At 41.0% G+C, this 19955-nt stretch overlaps 1 protein-coding gene across 25 annotated transcripts in view; it reads left to right on the top strand.

Annotated features, from left to right (window-relative positions):
* Positions 1 to 19955, top strand: part of SGIP1 (SH3GL interacting endocytic adaptor 1) — a 138568-nt gene that overhangs the window by 51912 nt on the left and 66701 nt on the right. For 14 of the 25 annotated variants that reach the window (XM_083621120.1, XM_083621133.1, XM_083621111.1 and 11 more), the window contains 6 exons: positions 837 to 900; positions 5513 to 5537; positions 9270 to 9347; positions 10801 to 10857; positions 15229 to 15283; positions 16422 to 16597. In XM_083621120.1, the coding sequence (XP_083477246.1) occupies positions 837 to 900; positions 5513 to 5537; positions 9270 to 9347; positions 10801 to 10857; positions 15229 to 15283; positions 16422 to 16597 (455 nt within the window). The remainder of the gene's footprint in view (positions 1 to 836; positions 901 to 5512; positions 5538 to 9269; positions 9348 to 10800; positions 10858 to 15228; positions 15284 to 16421; positions 16598 to 19955) is intronic. The other 11 variants (XM_083621124.1, XM_083621123.1, XM_083621118.1 and 8 more) reach the window with 1 other exon arrangement.

The raw sequence follows: 19955 nt of genomic DNA, 5'->3' as shown, positions 1-19955 counted from the left end.
ATGCGCTGCGCCTCCCAGCTGTCCCCAGAGCTTGCGGGGCAGGCAGCGGGGAGAAGCGCTCTTCTCCCTGCCGCCCGCCCTCAGACCAGGTCCGGGGACAGTGGGAAGACGCGCTGCGCCTCCCAGCTGTCCCCGGAGCTTGCGGGGCAGGCAGCGGGGAGAAGCGCTCTTCTCCCTGCCGCCTGCCCTCAGACCAGGTCCGGGGACAGCGGGAAGACGCGCTGCGCCTCCCAGCTGTCCCCGGAGCTTGCGGGGCAGGCAGCGGGGAGAAGCGCTCTTCTCCCTGCCGCCCGCCCTCAGACCAGGTCCGGGGATAGCGGGAAGACGCGCTGCGCCTCCCAGCTGTCCCCGGAGCTTGCGGGGCAGGCAGCGGGGAGAAGCGCTCTTCTCCCTGCCGCCCGCCCTCAGACCAGGTCCGGGGACAGCGGGAAGACGCGCTGCGCCTCCCCACTGTCCCCGGAGCTTGCGGGGCTGGCGGCGGGGTCTCCCCTCTCACTCTGCAGGCTTCGGCGAAAGCCTGCATTCGCCCTATAGGACGCACACACATTTCCCCTTCATTTTTGGAGGGGAAAAAGTGCGTCCTATAGAGCGAAAAATACGGTATGTTACTTGAAAGTATGTTGCACTGATTTAGGATTGGAAAGAAATACGCTTTTATGTGTTTTTTCTAACTGCAACTTTGTAATTTATGGAGCCGTAAATAGCATTTTATTCATTATGCCATAATATTTTTAAAGTTTCTATTAAATCTTCCAGCCTAAGTAACTCAGGCAGGCTTATAACAAATGTAAAGCTACCTAATTTGTTCAATTTATATTTTCCTTTTGTCTCCACAGGATTGAAAAAACGTACAAGGAAGGCCTTTGGAATACGGAAGAAAGAAAAGGACACTGATTCCACGTAAGTATTATTTATGTTTAAAGAAGTATTTCTGTATTACCATATGAACTATATCAAGGCGAAATAGACTATGGAGTATAGCACATCATGTAAAATTAAAAATAAAATATGAATTCTGTGTAAGTATTAATTTATATTAATTTATAGAAGAATTTTCATACCATCATATAATAAAATATATCAATGCAGTGTACACTAGAAAACATCATTTAAAGTTAAATAATAAAATATGGATAATCAGTTCAGGTGACTGACTCATCAAAAATTAGACAACTGCAAAGGCCTGTCAGCACAAAAAATATTCAAGAGATGCATGGAAGTCAAAACCAAGGAAACCTGCTGAATCTCAGCTGGGGGAGTGTTTCACAGCATGGCTGTGGTGATTCTAAATGCCTGACCTAGTTGAAGCCAATTGGGACTGTGCAGCATGAGGGACAACTAATAGTGTTCCTCTTGAAGATCTCAGTGATTGGACTGGAATAAAAAGGCTCAGGTGGTCCTTAGGTTTATAGAGTGGAAGAGCAAGGGGGCTAATGCTGAATGGTTAACAAGATTACACCATTAACTCACGAAATCTGCATTTTCACATTCACAATGGAAAACCAGCAAAGCAGTATCCAGTAATGCATACTTTAAAATACATAGCAACCTTACACCTGCATGAGTGAGACAGCTGTCTGATATTATGAGACTGACAATTTTGTGTGTTTCAAGTCATGGACGTTTTATAGGTGGCCTATATTTTGCCCCTTTAAAAAAGTCTTAGTGGCTATGCTTCATTCCTCAGAAACATAGTTCTCTGAAAAGCCTAGGAGTAGGCTGAAACTTTCTTGTTCTAATTGCATAGTATATCTGAACATGAGCCTTGACAGTAGGCAAAGGACATCTCTTAGAAAGAGAAAACATTCTGACACTTTTTGTCTATGCAGAATTGTCCTGGCTTTTCAGCTATACTTCAGTGTCATGGTGATTGTTCACCAGATGAGGTTTAGAACATAATGGGATTGGTGAATAGCTTTTGATGTTAAGCTGTTTTGTAACATGCGATGCTTAACCTTTCTGGATGATTGGGGGGGGGGGGGTTTGAACTATTTCAAGTGTTTTCCTGCCCTCTATTTCTATAGCACTTTTAGGGAGCGGGAGGTACAAATTGAACTACCCCCCCCCCCGAAAACAGCGTGGAAAAGGGGTGTCCTGGCTCCCAGTTGCTCAAGAACTGGAAAGAGGATTCTTTCCAAAAGCTTTAATGTTTAGATTGCTGTATACATATGCAAATCTTCAGCTTAAGCCATAATAGGCAATACACACTATTATTCCTAGGTACAGTTACACAAAAGGTTTGGACAGTTGATCTGACACTAACACACCCCCTTACTATCTTTTATATAGGATTGGGACATGCTCAACTTAGCGCAGCAAAAATTTCTGCTCTTCAGCAATCAATCTCTCACTACACCCAGTAGGCAGAATAATCTGTTCCTCCTCCTTTAGCTCCTCCTGGAGGACAGGGGAGGTGTCTTTGCCTCCCCCCCCCCTGAGAGCTGGGTGGGGCTGGCAGAGGCAAGGCTACTCCTCATGTCTGAAAGCACCAGTTTAGGTGGAGCAATAGGCACCGTGAAAGATTCAGGGAAAGGCTCTAATGGCTATGGAGAGGGAAGCATGGCTTGTGGATCTTGTTGTGGAAATGGGTGAGGCAAGAGAGCAGGTTGAATTCCCTATCCCACTTGAGCCCTTTCCTGGGTCCTTGGCAAACCATCCATCTGTATTGTTCTGACTCAGCCAGCCCATGATGAGGGTGAGGGGGGGAGAGAGAGAGAGAAAGAGAGAGTGTGGCCATACTGTCTTTGTCCCTGTGATTATTGCAGGTAAATTTGTCAGTTTCTTGGGTGGTTTGGGGATTTGTTTTTGTCAAATTCTTTTGGTGACCTGGGTGAAAGTGAACAACAACGTTAGTTCCCGATAACCTATTTACAATCTTCCCCAAGTGTAGGGAGAAACAGTTATTGCCTCACCTTTAAAGGTGTGTGCCTCTACTGCAGCCCTAGCCTGTGAATGGGTTGCTTAGCAACAGGTAAAGGAGGTTGCTGCAACTATAGATTCATTTAAGTTGACAGAGAATCCACCTTCAGTGCCTGAAGATGATCAGTGCTACAGCTCCATTTCTGGAACATGTGATATAATAAGGATAATGGTTCTCCTGAACAAGGGACAGATTCCTCACCACTAACTAAAACTAGCCTTTGTCCCATCTGAGATTAGAATCTTTGACTTTCTCAGCAGGTTTGAGTTCTGGCACTTCACTGATTAAACATATGCCTTATTTACCTAAAAAATGTAATGCGTGTGCACAACAAACTCTTTGCAAGCATGGATGGTACCCAATGTTCGTCATTCTCAAACTAGACCCACTGAAAACCAACAGGCCTAAGAAACTTGTCCATTGATTTTCAGTGGGCCTAAGCCTGAGGATGATGAACATTGGATATCACTTTATAAGTTCAACTCCACCACTGTATGACTATGCAGTAGCAATTATTATTTGCTGCCATGTAATAGTGATCATTGCGAAAAATACGAGGCAAATTGATTATTTTTTTATTTATTACATTTTGAATATTAAATGTTTGGATTTGTGTTCTTCTCAACTTGAGCGACTCTCCCTAAAACGTAAGAGACAATTATTTATATTTCCACTATAAGTGGAATGTTTGTTGTTCATATGAAACATTAGGTGAAAGGGGAGCAGGACCAACTGAACTAAGAACATCAAGAAGGGAGCAGGCAGAATTGTGTGTTTTGAATTATTATTCACTGATGTGTCTGTCTAACAACAAAGCTCATACCAGCTCATACTTAAGAACCGCCACCCCCCCTGCAAGCTTCAGTGTTGATAGCTTGCAACAATGGCATAGAGACAACGAAAACTGTTTTAAATATTTTTCTATTTTTCTCTAGAGGAAATTGTTGAGATAACAACTAACCTTCTACATTGCATCAAGCTGAATGCCCGACATAATCTTTAATAATTTAAGTTTCCCTTTTTATGGGCACTCTGGGAGCACTAATGGTATAGCTTTATAGTATCATAAAGTGGAAGTGTGTAATTATAATGGGCTGGTCGAAAATACAATTTTGAAACACGTAAGTTAGCAGAGACATTAACTGCTGAAGACCCTTGTGCTGTTTTCCTGTTCAGGCATTATGGGGTTTTCTTTATATTGCAATATGGATCTCTAACTATGCAGACTTACAGAAGTGAAATGAGCCTTTTCTAAACCTCTGTTGTTAAGAAACTGTAGGGGTCTTGTGTTGTCAGCTCTATTCCAGTACTACTACTCTTCATATATGTCACACAATCTTCATTGTGTTCAGCCTGACAAATAGCCTTCTGCCAGCAAGCTGTTATTTATTTCATAGACAGAAATTTGAGGAAGAGAGAGAAGCATTCTTTGGGTTGCATCTTAAGAGTATGTGGAGAGGGTTTGGTGTTGCTTATACCAGCCCCTATGCCTTATGTACCTGACCCTGGCTCCTCCATTTCTGACTTTTGTAAGTTTACTGCGAAGATCAGAAGGGAGGTTATAAACTTATTCAGCAGAAAATGCTCATAATTCACCCCAGAACAGGAACTCTGAAGGTCAGAAGTGGAGCTGACAAGGACAGGGTTCCTTGTTTAATGAGAGAAGATTTATTATTTATTAAAGTATTTTTACTCTACTCTTCAGTCGAGCAGGCTTCCAAAGATAAATTAAAACCAGTGATAAAACATTTAAAAAGTAAAAATTATGCATGTGGTCTTTAAGAGAGCCGTTCAAGAAAAGTGACCATATAATAGCGGTTTGCTTCATTGACTAATACTTCTTTCCTCACAGGAAACCCAGCCAGATGGGCGGTAAATGAATGAATGAATGAACAAATAAATAAATAAATAAATAAATATCATCATCATCACCACCACAGCGCAGTTTCTTGAGGTGATCTCTGAGAGGGGGAGAAAGGGCCTAGAACAGCTGGTGAGGCAGCAGGTAGACATGGCTTCGGTGGTAGTTTGCCTCACTGGCTGCCTCTTCTTCTGTTCAAAGTCAACTAATCTATGTTGATTTGATTAAAAAACAGTCCTGCATTGTGTCTCAACTCAAATCCCCTTCATGTGTGAATTGCATAACTGAGCATGATAGGATGAATGGAGCAGTGGCGCTGCCTCACTGCCTCAACCCTGAGGTCATGCAGCTCCTTCACCCTTTCAGTATGTTAGGTGTGGACATATTCAAGAGAGGCCCTATGTGCAAAAACTTTCCATATGTTATGGGACCCCAGTCACATAGGGTTTTGGAACACGTGGGAGGTTTGGGCATGAAGATGTCTAGGGGGACCGAGGCACAGAAGGCTTGAAGAGCAGCATAGCTTCAAGGTGGAGGATAGTGGCATGGCCCTGCAGCCCCTTTCTACGCCCCCATTATATGATTCATGTGTGAAAGAGTCAATATTGGCTGATTGTTTTGCAGTGCAGAACTCCAACCTTTAAAAACGATGAGGGGGAAGTATTTCCAAAAAATTAATGCAGGAGGTTTGATGTTTTGTAGTAATGGTACATATTTTTGCTTTCTTACAGAGGATCACCAGACAGGGATGGAACTGTAAGTATTTAAAGGAATTTATATATTTATTTAGTCTTAACTTTAAATTAGATGTGTCTAATGGAAAATGCTTCCCCCATCCTGTGAATCGTCATAAGCAATTTTGAACCCTTTGCCCTATTTCTATTTTAATATAGTTAATAATATTAAAACGATCAATGTTGATACACTGTCTGATGTGCATTGGCTTATATCCAGTGTCTAAGGCCCTTCTCTCAAAACTTTTTTGGTCAAAGGATTATCAAGTGAGATAAATTTTCTAATAATCGTCATAAATACGATGAACAAAGACAAACAATTATATGAATAATGAAGAAACATTTAATACCTGCAAATATCTTAAATTGGTTAAAAATAACAATTCAGGAAGCCTTCCTGTAGAGAATAGAAATAGGAAAAGGGTTGCTGTTGAGTTACTGTTGCTTTTATTTATGGTTTTAGGTTTTCTGTCTCTGCTAGAACTGGACTTTAGAAGGAAATGTACCACATCAGCTATTAGGCTTTAAGTTTGCAATGAAGAATGTTGGGCTCAGATATGGATTTTACTTCACTTTTTATTGATTCCTGACTTTAAAACTCCCATTTAAATTTATCTTGTGAAGACTCTAAGGAAAATTGGAGCATTTGTTAGTCTTCACCAGATTTTCAGCAGTGGAATGGAAACACTACCAGCCATAAACAATGTCATTTCTCTCCTAAAATTAAAGGAATTGGAGTAGTAAGGGCCTTTCCAGATGATCATTATTTTGCATAATAAATGAGCTGCTGTTTCATTGGTCTTGATTCAGATGTCTTCCTTAAAGAAAATGCATCTGTGTCTGGAATATGCATTGTCCAAGCATGTACTATGTCAGTGGGGAAATTGGGTTCTTCCCTACTTAGCATGTCCCTTGCTATTTCGCGAGTGCTTTGCAAGGATGCATTGCATGAGTGCCACGACCACAGATAGAGCCATTAGTGATGAGTGCTGACTTCCCTGCCTGTGATCATGTTTCTTCATATTTCTGGTGTTGGAGCATTTATCTTCACAAACAGTGGCAAAACAAACGAAGGCTGCTTTTTCTTTTCTTCCTCCTGCAGCAATGCTCTATTGCAAATCCCCTTTTCCATTTATTTGGTTCTTAGAAGGCTATGCCGTTCCTTCTCCAATACAGGAGTGCACATCTCCTGTAGGTTTTTATTTTTATTTTTTAAGGGCTGAGCATCTGTCCCTATACAGCAGAAATGCATAGGGGGGAAAGAATGGGTGTGAGAGAACTATACAACTTTAAATGGGGTGAAATATCATACTAGTGGTGCTGGATAGAGGCTAGCCCAATCGCATCTTGATAAATAACATCAAGGGGTTGGCGGGGCTTTGTCTTCTGGAAAGGCCCTAATAATTTTTTCTTTCTTACAACTTCTGCCTATTTAAACTTCTGACCCAAGATCCTTAATCCTAAACATATTTACTTGCAAGTAAATATTAATGATTTCAGAAGAACTGAACGTCCAAGTAGATGTGCTTAGGGTCACAGCTGTAGATTGAAAAAAGCCTGCATCCACACATCCTTCTGCATCCCCATTGTGTTTTGTCAAGCGCTTTTAGCTTAAAGATTCAAAAAGCAGACCACATTTGGAACTCTATACTGTTTTTAATGGTTCAGCCAAGGCTCTGTTCAGCAGAAGAAAAACAACTCTGTTCACTTTCCCAACCTGCACGTTGATTCCACCCCACAGTCCCCGTCTGTGTTACACACTTAAAGAAGTAACTGGTGCACTGCCCCTTCAGGTACTTCACATACCTGAGATCATGTAGATAGTCCCCACATGCCCCCCGGTTGTCTTGTCTCATGCTGGCCCTCCCCAACACCGTCAATGTGTTTGAGGGAATTCTGAAGGGGAGAAGTCTTCCTAGTCCCCCCATGAGCTGGAATTCCTGAGCATGCGGGGTTCCAACTCATACAAACAGCCTACACATATTCAGCAGTCTTTCTCCTTCATTCCTGTCCCCAACACATCACCAATGTAGGGCTGGAAGAGGGATGATATGATATGGAGGGAAATACTTGGTCAACAAAGGGAGGAAGTGAACACAGAAACCCCGTGCAAGATACAATCTGCTCGCTTGTTCACCACCACCCACTTAAATTTAACACCAAAGTGATAAACAGAAGGCAGAGGAGGACTGGCTTTTTTTGCAGATATGGGCCACATTTGCACTATACATTTAAAGCAGTATCATACCACTTTAAACGGTCTAGAATCCTGTGAACTGTGGTTTGGAAAGGGTGCTGAGTTGTTGGTAGAATCCTATTCCCCTCACAGAACTACAGTTCCCAGGGAGGAATTCAGTGTAATGCCATGGCTATCTTTCCAGCTTGCCAGATGGCACAACCCCCCTCTCCCCAGCTCTATTCTAGGGGTTCTCCTGACACACCTACCTAAGCCTGTTTGGAGACACACAGGAGGAGAAGAGGGGGGAAATCCCCATTGCACTAGTGGAAGTCCTTGTGTGGGCTTCCATTAGCAGGACTAGTTAGTTGAATCCTGCCTGTAAAGTGGCTTAACAATCCCTCTTCCCATAGAACTCTGGGACTGTAGCTCTCTGAGGGACGCTGGGGTCTCCTAGTAACTCTCATCCTCTATGAGGCAAGCTGAGAAGCAATGAGCTGCTGAGCAACTTTTTTTTTTCTTGGTGTTGACCACGAATGATAAAGGGGCTCTCTCTGTCCATGCTGGTTCATGCACCGTCACCACCTCGGTGTGTTCATTGTGACACACTAGTGCTTTCCCAAGATTTTTCATTTAAGGCCTTCACTTCTACGTTTGTTGATGGTGTTCCTCATGTAGCATTTTGCTTTTCGGAGGCTATGAGAACGATGCTAACTTCATTTCTCATTTAGTACAAAAAAATTACATTCTCTTTAAAATTATACACAATCCCTTCTCACGTTAAGATTAAGAGAAGGTGCTTACTTTGTGAACCTGAAGAATTTATTCTGCTATATTTAGTATAATGTAGCCTTATTTTTATGCTGACTTTGGAATTATGCGCTTGCAATTTTTAATCAGATTAATAAAGAAGAAGAAGCTAAATAACCAGAATTTTAAAGTATGCTTGAAAACTGTTCATGTTATTGGCCTGTTTTTTAATTACTTTGTAGTCTAGAGGTCATAAAAGACTGTAGGTGATGATCAATAGGAAAAGAGCTGGCACTTAGAGAAGGATCATATTCCCTAGAACTCTTCAAGACTTACTTAATACCAAAACACTGCTAACCTTTTTCTTGCACAAAACCAGGATGAAAACATTCACTGAGTCACTTCTTGTAGGTGTGTGTTCAGTTACAAAAGAAATGCTGAGTTATATTACAAGACTCTAAAGGCCCACTGCAATGGCTGCCACATTAAATAAAGCATGTTCTGCAGAATTGTATGAGGACATAGTTCTGAAATGCTTGAAAACGTTATGTCTTGTAAACATCTTACTCAAAGGAAATAAGGGGAAAACATTTAACATTAGAGATAATTGTCCATGCCAGTCAGTTATAAGAGAACCAGTTTCTGCTGAATAGAGTCCTATCATACGTTCCAAAATAGTCTGCTGACAGCAGCATTTACATTTGGCAAGTAATGCCTTTGAAAAGTGCATTCTGAGCTTGCTTACTCCATGTAGATTCATGTGTTTAAAAAAACCGGACCACCCAATACTTTAACCCTTTTTCTATAAAAAAACAAAATCCATTCCAGCCACCCAGCCCTCATCCTCATGATCCACCCTCCAATAACAAAGCAGAGTGTGCACAGGAAGGAGGAAAATCAGTTTCGGTAAGGACATGAATATTGGTTTAAAGCTTCCCGGGGGTTGGTTGGAACAATGTGTAAGCCTGGCCAAAAAAAGTTTGCATGTACAAATGTATGTTTGGCATTGTTTATGCATCACTTACTTCAATGTATTTTTTTACTCCAGGTGCTCTGCATAGGATGCCCAACCACTTATGTTTTTGCCCCTGTGATTCTGATGTGTTTCTGTGTGTCCATAGATGTCTAATTATGTTTAGGAACTCACTATGGTTTCCTAATATTCAGTAGTATTTGGATCATTTGTGATGGATACAGGTAACTAGAAATAGAAATGGATTACCTCGTGTGCCAGGCTCACCTTGAAAACTACATTCATAAGATAAATAATACAGGACTGCGTTCATAATATGCATTAGGAAGTAGATAATTTCATGGATAATTTCACACGTATCATGCAAAAATGGAATATTTTATAGGACATTCCTTGAATGTTGAAGGTAACAGCTGGTTACAATGAAATATTTGATTGATATCTGAACAACTATATGATTATTTTATAGCTTTCCTCCTCCTCATTAGTCTGCTATGTATTGTATACTTCTCCAGGTTTTGTAAATGGCTCAAGACTATGGGAAGAATGCAGGATTGCTCTAAGGAGATCATTCCATCACTACAAGCATTTCAGCTTGCCAGACAGAACAATCACCCTCTTCTCTCCCCACACCCCTGTACACTGTTTTGAGGGGTTCCCTGATGCCCCCCAGCCAATTTGGGATTGCACGGAGAGGGAGGAGTGGGATCATGGAAGACCTTCTGCTCATTTCCACTAGCAGGACTCATTAGTTGAATCTGGCCCACTATTTGATCACCTGACCGCTTTGGTTTCGAAGGCTTTAATATGAAGTACAGCATATTAAAGTAATACTTATTTAAATTTAGGAGAGCTTAATTAACTCATCACTTCTGTTCAAGTGTACTGTATTTGTAACATAGGGGGCTGCCATATACCAGATCATATTATTAATTTCCATTTAATCCAGTATTGTATAATCTGACTAGTAGCTGCTGTCCAGGTTCTCAGGTCTTGCTACTTGACCAATGCCAGAGGTTGAACCTGAGACCTTCTGCATGCAAATCACATGCTCTACCACCAAGTTGCAGCTCTATCCTCATTTGTCTTGCCCATAAGCCGTAATATCTTCCAGCATGGTGGTCTCTCCTTGCAATTCCTGCTCCTGGCTTATCAGGTTTGAAAAATTCAAGAGTTCAAACACTGGAAATTACTTTCTCAAAGAAGATTGAGAGGCTGGCATTCTCTTTCTAGAGACTGATTAGTAGGGAGCCAGAACCCACTTTAGTTAAGAGACCATCCCAAATTGAAAACTCATGACTTTGTCATATCTTCTAAGAAACTAGTGCATGTTGCTGTTCTCCCCTTTTTAATATAAAACTTATCATTTTTAACTGTGTATTACAGAAGAGAACCAATGGTGCTCCAAATGGGTTTTATTCAGAGATTGACTGGGAAAGATATGTAAGTAAGAGTAATCACCTGGCATTCATACCTTCCCAAGAACATTCCTTATTATAAGAATTTTCTGAGAACTTGCCTCTCTGTTTTGTGTGTGTGTGTTCACTGTGTTTCTTGATTACTTCTTTCACACTTTAGTACATCTCATAATCACAGCACAAAGCGGATAACAATATTTGAATATTCAGCATTTCACTGACATGTCTAGCTGCCCAGCTATCCAATTGGGATCTTAAATTTGGCCCACGTAGAAATATATTGTTCTCACAGTTTATTTATGACCTTCAGACTGCTGAGCAAGTGAGAGTTCACCTTCCTTCTAAGCCCTCCAGCACATGCATAGAATTTAGAAGAGAGGTAGAGTCTTTCCTCACTTGTGCAAAGCTTTAGAATGCCAGGAAACACTCTCACTATCTTATTCAAACTAGGCAGGCATGAAACATCAGTTTTACTACACACTCACCCGTCACCTGCGCCTGTCAGAAGGCTAAAGGAAGATGTGGTGCCTTTTCTTACACAGCAGTTTGGAGAAGGTTAGAAATACCAGTCGTTCTCTTGCTGTTTCTTACCTTCTTCAAACTTGTATGCAAGTGAGCTAAGACTCTGCCTCTGACAAACAGATGGAACATGAAAAAAATCGTAGTTTCCCCTCCGTAGTGATGTAGTTTGCACAAAAGAGAAAACTACAGCTTCTTTCTTTTTCTAGATTACCATGCAGATTGCCATCAAATTTGGAGCCCCTAGCAAAATTGAGAGTTGTGTCACACCTGTTTCAGGTTTAAGTCTCTGCTGGTTTTGGGAATTGCAACTAGAGCTAGAAAAGGATATGATCTTGGAGTAATTTGAATGAATTAAACCAGCAACAATTTAAATTATTTAAGGAAAATAATGCATTCATATAGATGTGGATGCGAGTTTACACTTTACTCTGGAACAGAGATACATAAACAACCCTGTGTTCAGCTCAAAGGTTTTTGCTTCCTTTTAGTACTCATAAAAGCTTGAGGGCTTTTGCACATGCTAAACATAAAAATGTTTGCCAGCCATTGTCTGAACTGCAGTGTCTTTCAGTATACCTACTTGAAATCAGCAGAAATACGGTCTCCATGATTTTAACCAGGCAGATGTAAAGATGTTTCATCTCTGAAAGCACCATGCGTGGGGCAGAAAGCAAACCTGCTTCTGAAAGGCCCTTGGGGCATGAGGATTATCAGCAACAGCTTTGGTTTTTGTCCTGCAAAAACCTTTCTTGAAGTTCTAGGTCAGGCTTCCTCAACCTTGGCCCTCCAGATGTTTTGAGACTACAATTCCCATCATCCCTGACCACTGGTCCTGCTAACTAGGGAACATGGGAGCTATAGGCCAAAAACATCTGGAGGGCCGAGGTTGAGGAAGCCTGCTCTAGGTTTTACAGCCCCAGAACATGGACATTAGCAGTGCTGTCAGAACGCAAGATCTTGGGCTGCAAAAAGCAGTCAGCCCCACACAGCCTTGTGGAAAGGGGGACTAGCCTGGGGGGGGGGGAGGGTGAGCAGAACAGACCACTTTGGTTCTCCTCGCAGTCATTTGAGAAGGAGTGTTTGCATATTTGAGCACCCTTGCTTCAAAGGGATGCCCTAGCCCTACTTTGGAATATCTTCTAATCTTTTCATGTTAATTAGATTGTGCAAAATTGCCTTGGAAGAATGGGAAAGAGCCAATAAAATGTTAAAGACCAATTATGCTAATAAGGTGGGCACCATTTCAGACAGATTTCGTGCTGTTAGTATGGAAGGTGTCCAAGTTAATTAGAAGAAATTAAAATTTCTTTTGGAATAGCTTTTGCTTGCTTTAGCTGAAAAGAATTTAAAAGTTCAAGTGTGTTCCTGTTTACAATGATCACCTTTAAAATCACACAACTTGATCTGGTAATATAACAAAATTACTGTAGTCCCTAACTGTGTGTGTTTGTGTGTGTGTGTGTGTGTGTGTGTGTGTTTGTGAAGTTCTTTCTCTTCACTTTGTATACCAAGTATATATAATATATATATCCATTATAAGTAAAATAATCAAAATATTACTATTATTTTTAGTACAGTAACTATGCCCAGTTTGAGGAGACTGGGTGTTTGGGTTGAAGTATTATTTGGCATGATTAATATCTATAAATAGAGTGGTATGCTACAATATATTTTTTTAACACATGTGTCATGCATTCTTTCCAGACATTGTTTTTTGGAAAATGCTTCAATAAATGAGATTTGATATAGAGACAGTATAGTTCAAATAAACTGCTCTTTCTGGTACTACCTTTTTGGCTTTATCAACCAGCTGTGTCTCACTGTAACTGCATTTCCTTGTCATGGTCAGATCCCCTCCTGTTGAGATTTAGATTGTCAATTACTTTTCTCTTCTGCAGAGACGGGGGCCTATTAGAATGGTCTGCTGTCGAAGACTGATGGAACCAATTGGCTTCCAGGAGACTCTGGGGTATTTTTTCTGCTGAGAGGTTGAGGTCCTGGTCTATCTTTGCAATTTAGGATTTGCCCTATGTTCACCCCTAAGGGCTTTGCCTGAGCCCAAGTAGTACCATGGTATACCCTGGAGTTGAGTGCAGTAAAGCAGGTTAGAATATGATTATAATGCAAGTAGAGGAAGAATTGGAATGAATGCAGTTGAAAGCAAGTGTGTGCTCATTGTAAAGCCTATTTTGTGCTGGTGAAGGCAGTAAAAAATTACTTCTCTGCCTCCATCATCCTTGGTGTCTCATCCAGCAGAGCTTTATAGGATGCTTTTACATATTGGCCTGAAGGATATGGTGGAACTCTCAATGGCCTGCTGTGAATTATTTGTAAGGCATGTTGAAGATATGATTGCTTGTATCCATAGAGACCTAGATTTCACTATTATAGCAGGCCAGTTTCTAAGAGTATCCAGAACACTATTTTGTCAGATGTTCATGGATGAGTTTCAATTAATAAGGCTTGAGAATGTGGATGATGTGCTTGGAAGGGTGTAGGTGTTCTTGCCCCCGTACATGTTATGACTGATAACATCCAGTAGGGAGGGGATGGCCAACTAGCCCAAGAAGATACCGTATTTTTCGCTCTATAAGACGCACCAGACCACAAGACGCACCTAGTTTTTGGAGGAGGAAAACAAGGGGGGGAAAAATTCTGAATCTCAGAAGCCAGAACAGCAAGAGGGATTGCTGCACAGTGAAAGCAGCAATCCCTCTTGCTGTTCTGGCTTCTGGGATAGCCGTGCAGCCTGCTTTCGCTCCATAAGACGCGCACACATTTCCCCTTACTTTTTAGGAGGGAAAAAGTGAGTTTTATAGAGCAAAAAATATGGTAATTAATGCCTTTCTGAGAGAGGGAGTAGTCCCACGAAACAGCCAGCAAGACTACTCATTAATAAAATTCATTAGACCCAAAAGTTATGTATAACTATAGACTGGTTGCAAATGTCCCTTTGCTGAGCCCGGTTCTTGAGTCGGTGGGCACCAACCAGCTCTAGTCTCCAGGCACTCTTGGGTGAAGCTGATTTTCTAGAGCTACTTCATTCTGTGTTTAGGCCTGGTTTAGGCACTGAGGCCATCTTGTATTATACCTTGTGTCAGCAGACAGATGGGGGAATGTGTCCCCATTGATTGTCCTTGATCGCTTGACAACTTTCCATATGATGGTCCATGATGTTTTTCTTGGGAGCACCAGTGATAGGATGCTTGTATTCTGATTGTTTTTATATGATTATGCAATTTATTACTGTATTTTAATTTTAGTTGTAAATCACTTTGGAGCTTTTTGAAGAAGGAAGCAGCACGGGAATTTTGTAAACCATCAGAAAATAAGCAGCTAGTTCTGTTATGAATGTTGTCATGGCCATGTAAACCAAGGTGGAGGCTAGATTTTATTTTATTAAATGAGAGCCAATTTGATCTCTGATACAAGGACATCACTTTTATAGAGTAGAAACCAGAAGGCAAAGGTGCAAAAAGAAAATTCTATCAGGCACTGGAAATGAGCCCTTCTTTAGCAAGAGGCCTCATGCAAATGTTTGCATACATAATGCTTTGACGTCTTCCATATTTCCAAGCAACCATTTTCTTATATTAGACACATTCCTTATCTATTTAATATTTTCACCCCACATTCCCCCTACTGCACAGAGATCAGAGCAGTTAGCACAACTGTTTGACCGCCTGGCTGAGAAAACAGGTTCCTGGGTAGACTCTTTATTCTTAGTTAAGCGTAGAGAGCACTGCATATACCAATAGTTTATTGGACAAGTGCTTCTTATTAATATGAAATTGGTGGGAGAGAGGGGAAAGAAAGAGTGATTACTTAATGTTTTGCAAGTACTCTAATTGCTTCACTATGTTTGCTGCACTAGAATTCACCTGAGCTTGATGAAGAAGGATACAGCATCAGACCAGACGAACCAGGCTATATCCTTCATGGTCAGTTTTACAACTGAGTTTGCAAACTCTGAAACAAGTGTGGGTTCGGTTCAAGTGTGGCCACCTGCTGCCATCCTCCCTACCGCTGGATGCCCCTGAAACATCAGCATCTCAAGTTTATTTTATTTTATATATTTATCAAATGTATATCCCGCCCCTCCTCCCGAAGGAGCCCAAAATGTTCAAGAGGCTTTATGAATGAAAAGATAGTGGCCATAAGTAAAAATTAATTTTAAGCAATCATTATAAAAAGAAAAAAGGAGCCAACACTCATGCCTGGTGTTGAAGGCAGTGATGGTCTGGGTAGGGACCAAGAAACTGAAATTGATCCTGATGGAGGTATTGTGGATGGACCGATCTTATGTCCAGGAATTAGGTGGATGACCTGTTCTGAAAGGGTTGCACTTACTCTGAAGGTACAGGTTCGTAGTCTGGGAGTACTTGCTGATCCAGAATCAACTTACACAGGGGTTACGTTCTGGTGATCAAGTGTAAAGCCAAAATTGCATATAGTCAAAACACATTGGGTTCAGTGGCAGATGGGATTGCCAAAATCATTTTTCCTGGAACCCCACTTCCTTTCCACCCCTTTTATTTTATTTTACTTTAGCCAAACGTGTAAAGCTGAATACGCACAAGTTAAATGTGTGCAGGTTGCAAGTTGCCTGTGTTAGAGGCTCCAGTGGCCCTTGTGGCCTCTAGAAGTGCTAATGCCCAGCTTAGGCTAGTCCACAAGCTGTGGTTATTCCTGGACAAGAATAGCTTGGGCTAAGCATGCTGTACTGATCTCCCATTTGGATTACTGCACCCTGCTGTGTGTAGGGCTGCACTTGAAGACAGTTTGGAAGTTGCAGCTACTGGTAGGGTTCTGGTCCTGAAAATGCTGAGCTGCTAGGCCCGATTCAAGATGTTAATACTAGTGTACAAAATCCTAAATGGCTTGGGCCCAATAGCATTATAGTTTGCCTTCCGCAGTATTAACCATCTCATCTCTTACGGTGCTGCTGCTGGTTGCTGTTACTCTCTGGAATTTGTAGATCTGTTTTTATCATTGTTGGCCCATGCCAATCAGTTCCAAGAGTTATATTTTGTGATTCAACAACATTTCTCTTTAACTGTGATCTACCTACCAAAGGAAAGCACTTTTATTCCTCAAGTGAATCTGAAGAGGAAGAGGAGGCACACAAGAAATTCAACATTAAGATTAAGCCCTTGCAGTCTAAAGATGTTCTTAAGAGTGCGGCAACCGTTGATGAACTGAAAGCCTCTATAGGCAACATTGCACTTTCGCCATCTCTAGTGGTAAGCAAAACTCTTTTTGTAATATGGTGATTGATTAGTTTTCAAAAATTAATTTTGCTTAGCTTCCTTGTTATATTTGTTCCTTGTATTAGCATTTTTATTATAACAAATCTTGGTTTTATCACACAATGGCAAGGCTTTTTAGAAACTATTTTTGGTTCAGGATGTGTTGAAAAATGTGTTCTGCATGTTGACAGGTTGCTTTTTAAAGTATATTGCTGAACTGCACTAGCAACTTTCTGCGCATGCCAAGTACATTTCAGTAAGCCTAATGTTTCTCATATCAGTGAATGGCACGGCTATTTTGATCCATGCCAAAAGAAAAAACATTTGCAGCACTTTAACAAAAAATAATGCATTACTAATTATAGATGACTTTACTTGTTAAAAATAGGGTCACATTTTTGTAGGTACACTTTAATTATAATGCCCACAAGCCAGATAGCCATATATTGATTTTGTGAGCTCAGGAGAGGTCCTTGATCTTTTTTTAGAGGAAGTAGACCCCCTCCTATGCTTTATGCTGAGCCACCCTCTGAGACTTGAAAGCCAGCCATTATGTATGCTTAAAGGTGTAAAGCTGTAATTTGGCAACGTAAGATTCCATGTAAAGTCAGAATCTAATTTATTGGAAATAGTCTGGATTGTTATGTCATAAGGGGCAGCAGAGAATGAATGAAGATGCTATTGTTTTGCCCCTTGGAGAAGGAGAAGCCATGGCAAGTAGTTCTGTGATCTGGAGGATTCCCCCACCCCCAACAGAATACAAGGCTGCAATTTGAAAGGAAAGACTGGCACAGAGGGAGAGGTACTTTTTTAGCACTTTCCCCACATACGATTTCCATCTGAAAATTTTGCACACAAGCAGGACTTGCACTCCTGTAACACTTTCCGGGGAGAAAGCCCCACTGAACACAGGGAGACCTCATTAAGCATGCATAGGATTACACTGTAAAATGTTTTAAATGTATAAGTGGAGATATGAAGTGTGAACACAACAAAAGTGTTTGTCGTAAAGAGAACAGAGCTGTGGTAAGCTACTAGTCCTTGTGTATCCAATGACAGCAACTAAGAAATAATAATAATAATAATAATAATAATAATAAATTTTATTTATATCCCGCCCTCCCCAGCCGAAGCTGGGCTCAGGGCGCCTAACAACAATAAAACAGTACAACAGTACAACACAACACTCTAAAATCATTCATTATAAAATTAATTCAACTCAAACCAATGGCAGCCATTGGGCCAGTGCTCCGCAAAGATTGCCGAAGGAGGGAGTCAGGCTGTGCCCTGGCCAAAGGCCTGGTGGAACAGCTCTGTCTTGCAGGCCCTGCGGAAAGATGTCAAGTCCCGCAGGGCCCTAGTCTCTTGTGACAGAGCGTTCCACCAGATCGGAGCCACAGCCGTGTTTTAAATAATAAAATAATTTATTGAAGTGAAATAAAAAGAGGTTGCCAGCCATGAGAGAGAGCTTGGAGATAAAGGCTTTGGAGGACCTTCTCCCTTGTGGAAATTACTTGTACAGTATCCATTTCCCGCTGGAGATTCCAGAACTCATAGGAAAGCAAAGGAGCAGGGATGGAGACTGAACCCCTTTCAGGGCAAGCAGCAGTTTGTATATTTCAGTGTGGGCTCTGTCTCTTTAAAGTCTCATCTGACTTGTCTTTGTTAGCATGCAATGTCTTGAAGCTTTGCAAAAAAAAAAAATCCTACTCACCCCCCTAAACTGTTCAGATTTGAGGGGGGGGGAGTTGTAGGCTCCCTTGTTAAGGAGGTTAGGCAACAATGCCTTTTAAAAATTGTGTTATGTGTGGGGCCATAGTCCAACAGTATTGCTTGTGAGTTTTGAGGACTGTGGAATAAAAAAAAAGTGAAAGTAAAATCTCAGAAGTCACATGTACATGTGATTGTACATGAACCCATATGCTTTCTCTAAAATTTTACTCTAAATCCAAAGTAGCCAATGTGTTATTGGACTACGATTCCCATCAGCCCCATAGCCAATGGTCAGGAATGATGGGAGCTCTATTCTAACAACATCTAGAGGATGTCAGATTAGCTACCTCTGCTTCTATCATCTGGAAATTTTAATCTAAAGTGAGGACAAGCATTTATGACAGCTGAATCAAATCTATATAATTTTGTTCAATTTAGAGAGCATGTTTGGGGGGAGGGGAAGAGGATGGGTTATCTTTTCCTGCTAAAACAGGTTTTCTTATTTTGATAAATGATTTTGCATTGAGGGCCAGGGGCCTGGCATTGTTGAGTAGAACAGACTTATCACATACACAAACTGATAAATACGTTGCAATACTTTCTCTCAAAGCTTTTGTATAACCTGGTCACCGGAGGCGCTGCTGAACACACAGCACCTGCAGAAGGCTGAATTTTGTAGCTTGCTAGGGAAAACCCACTTAGGTTGAAAGTGCTGCAACTATCAACTTATTTTTGGAAAATGGGATGCTGCTTTAGTGACAAGAAATGCTAGAGATAATACCCTTGGATCACTTCCAAATCCTTAGTTTTGTTTTCTATCCAGTCTACCATTGTTCTAAAAATCAAGGGTAGACTGCTGTCAGAGGGGCACACAAACAAAACGTAAATGTAAGACTTACATGTTACTAATTCATACCTACATTGCAAATATCCCATTTTCCCCTTTGCAAGGAACCCAGGGTTTTATAGTTATGTGAGGTGAACAGTGCTTCAGGACTTTTCAGTACCCTCACAGAAGTACTATTCCTGACATTCTTGGGAGAAAGCCATGACAGAATATATCCTGGCAACAGAAAAACTGGAGAACGCCCCTAACTGATCCCTCGTCACAGCTAATACTAACTTATATCTATAATTAATTGCTGTTCTAAGTAATAGTGTTCTGTGGGTACATAATTGCTTAAAAGCTTTTCAGTTTACAATAGAACAAAATGAATTATCATTAGCTGTTTTTAATTTGCAATCAAATAAAGTTTTCCAATGTTGATTGACTTTTAGCAATTGCATTTTCATCTGATACTTAAGTTTTAATAATATGGAACTAGCTACATAATAGGAAGTAGGTGTCAATGTCAACTTTTGTTTATTTATTTGTTGGTCTCAACCTTGTAAACCAAAGCAAATAAACCCTGAAGTTGTACTAAATTAAACCACATAACGTGTTTTAACAATAATGCTGGGATCACATTTATGTTGTTTTTAAATTTGCTGTTGCATTCTGTTTTTTGCTTATGTGCTGTGGCGGTAGGTCTTTATTCTAGCAAGTGAGCTTTGCAGTTATTATGCAGTCACCAGGCTGTTGCAGCTGGGCTTGGAGGCAAGACAACAGTGCATTATATTGTTGTATATGGAAGCCAGG

The sequence above is a fragment of the Podarcis filfolensis genome (assembly GCF_964270895.1).
Source record: "Podarcis filfolensis genome assembly, chromosome: 6".
Lineage (NCBI taxonomy): Eukaryota > Metazoa > Chordata > Lepidosauria > Squamata > Lacertidae > Podarcis > Podarcis filfolensis.
Note: the sequence above shows the minus strand (reverse complement) of the source record. Positions and strands in the feature narration are given on the sequence as shown.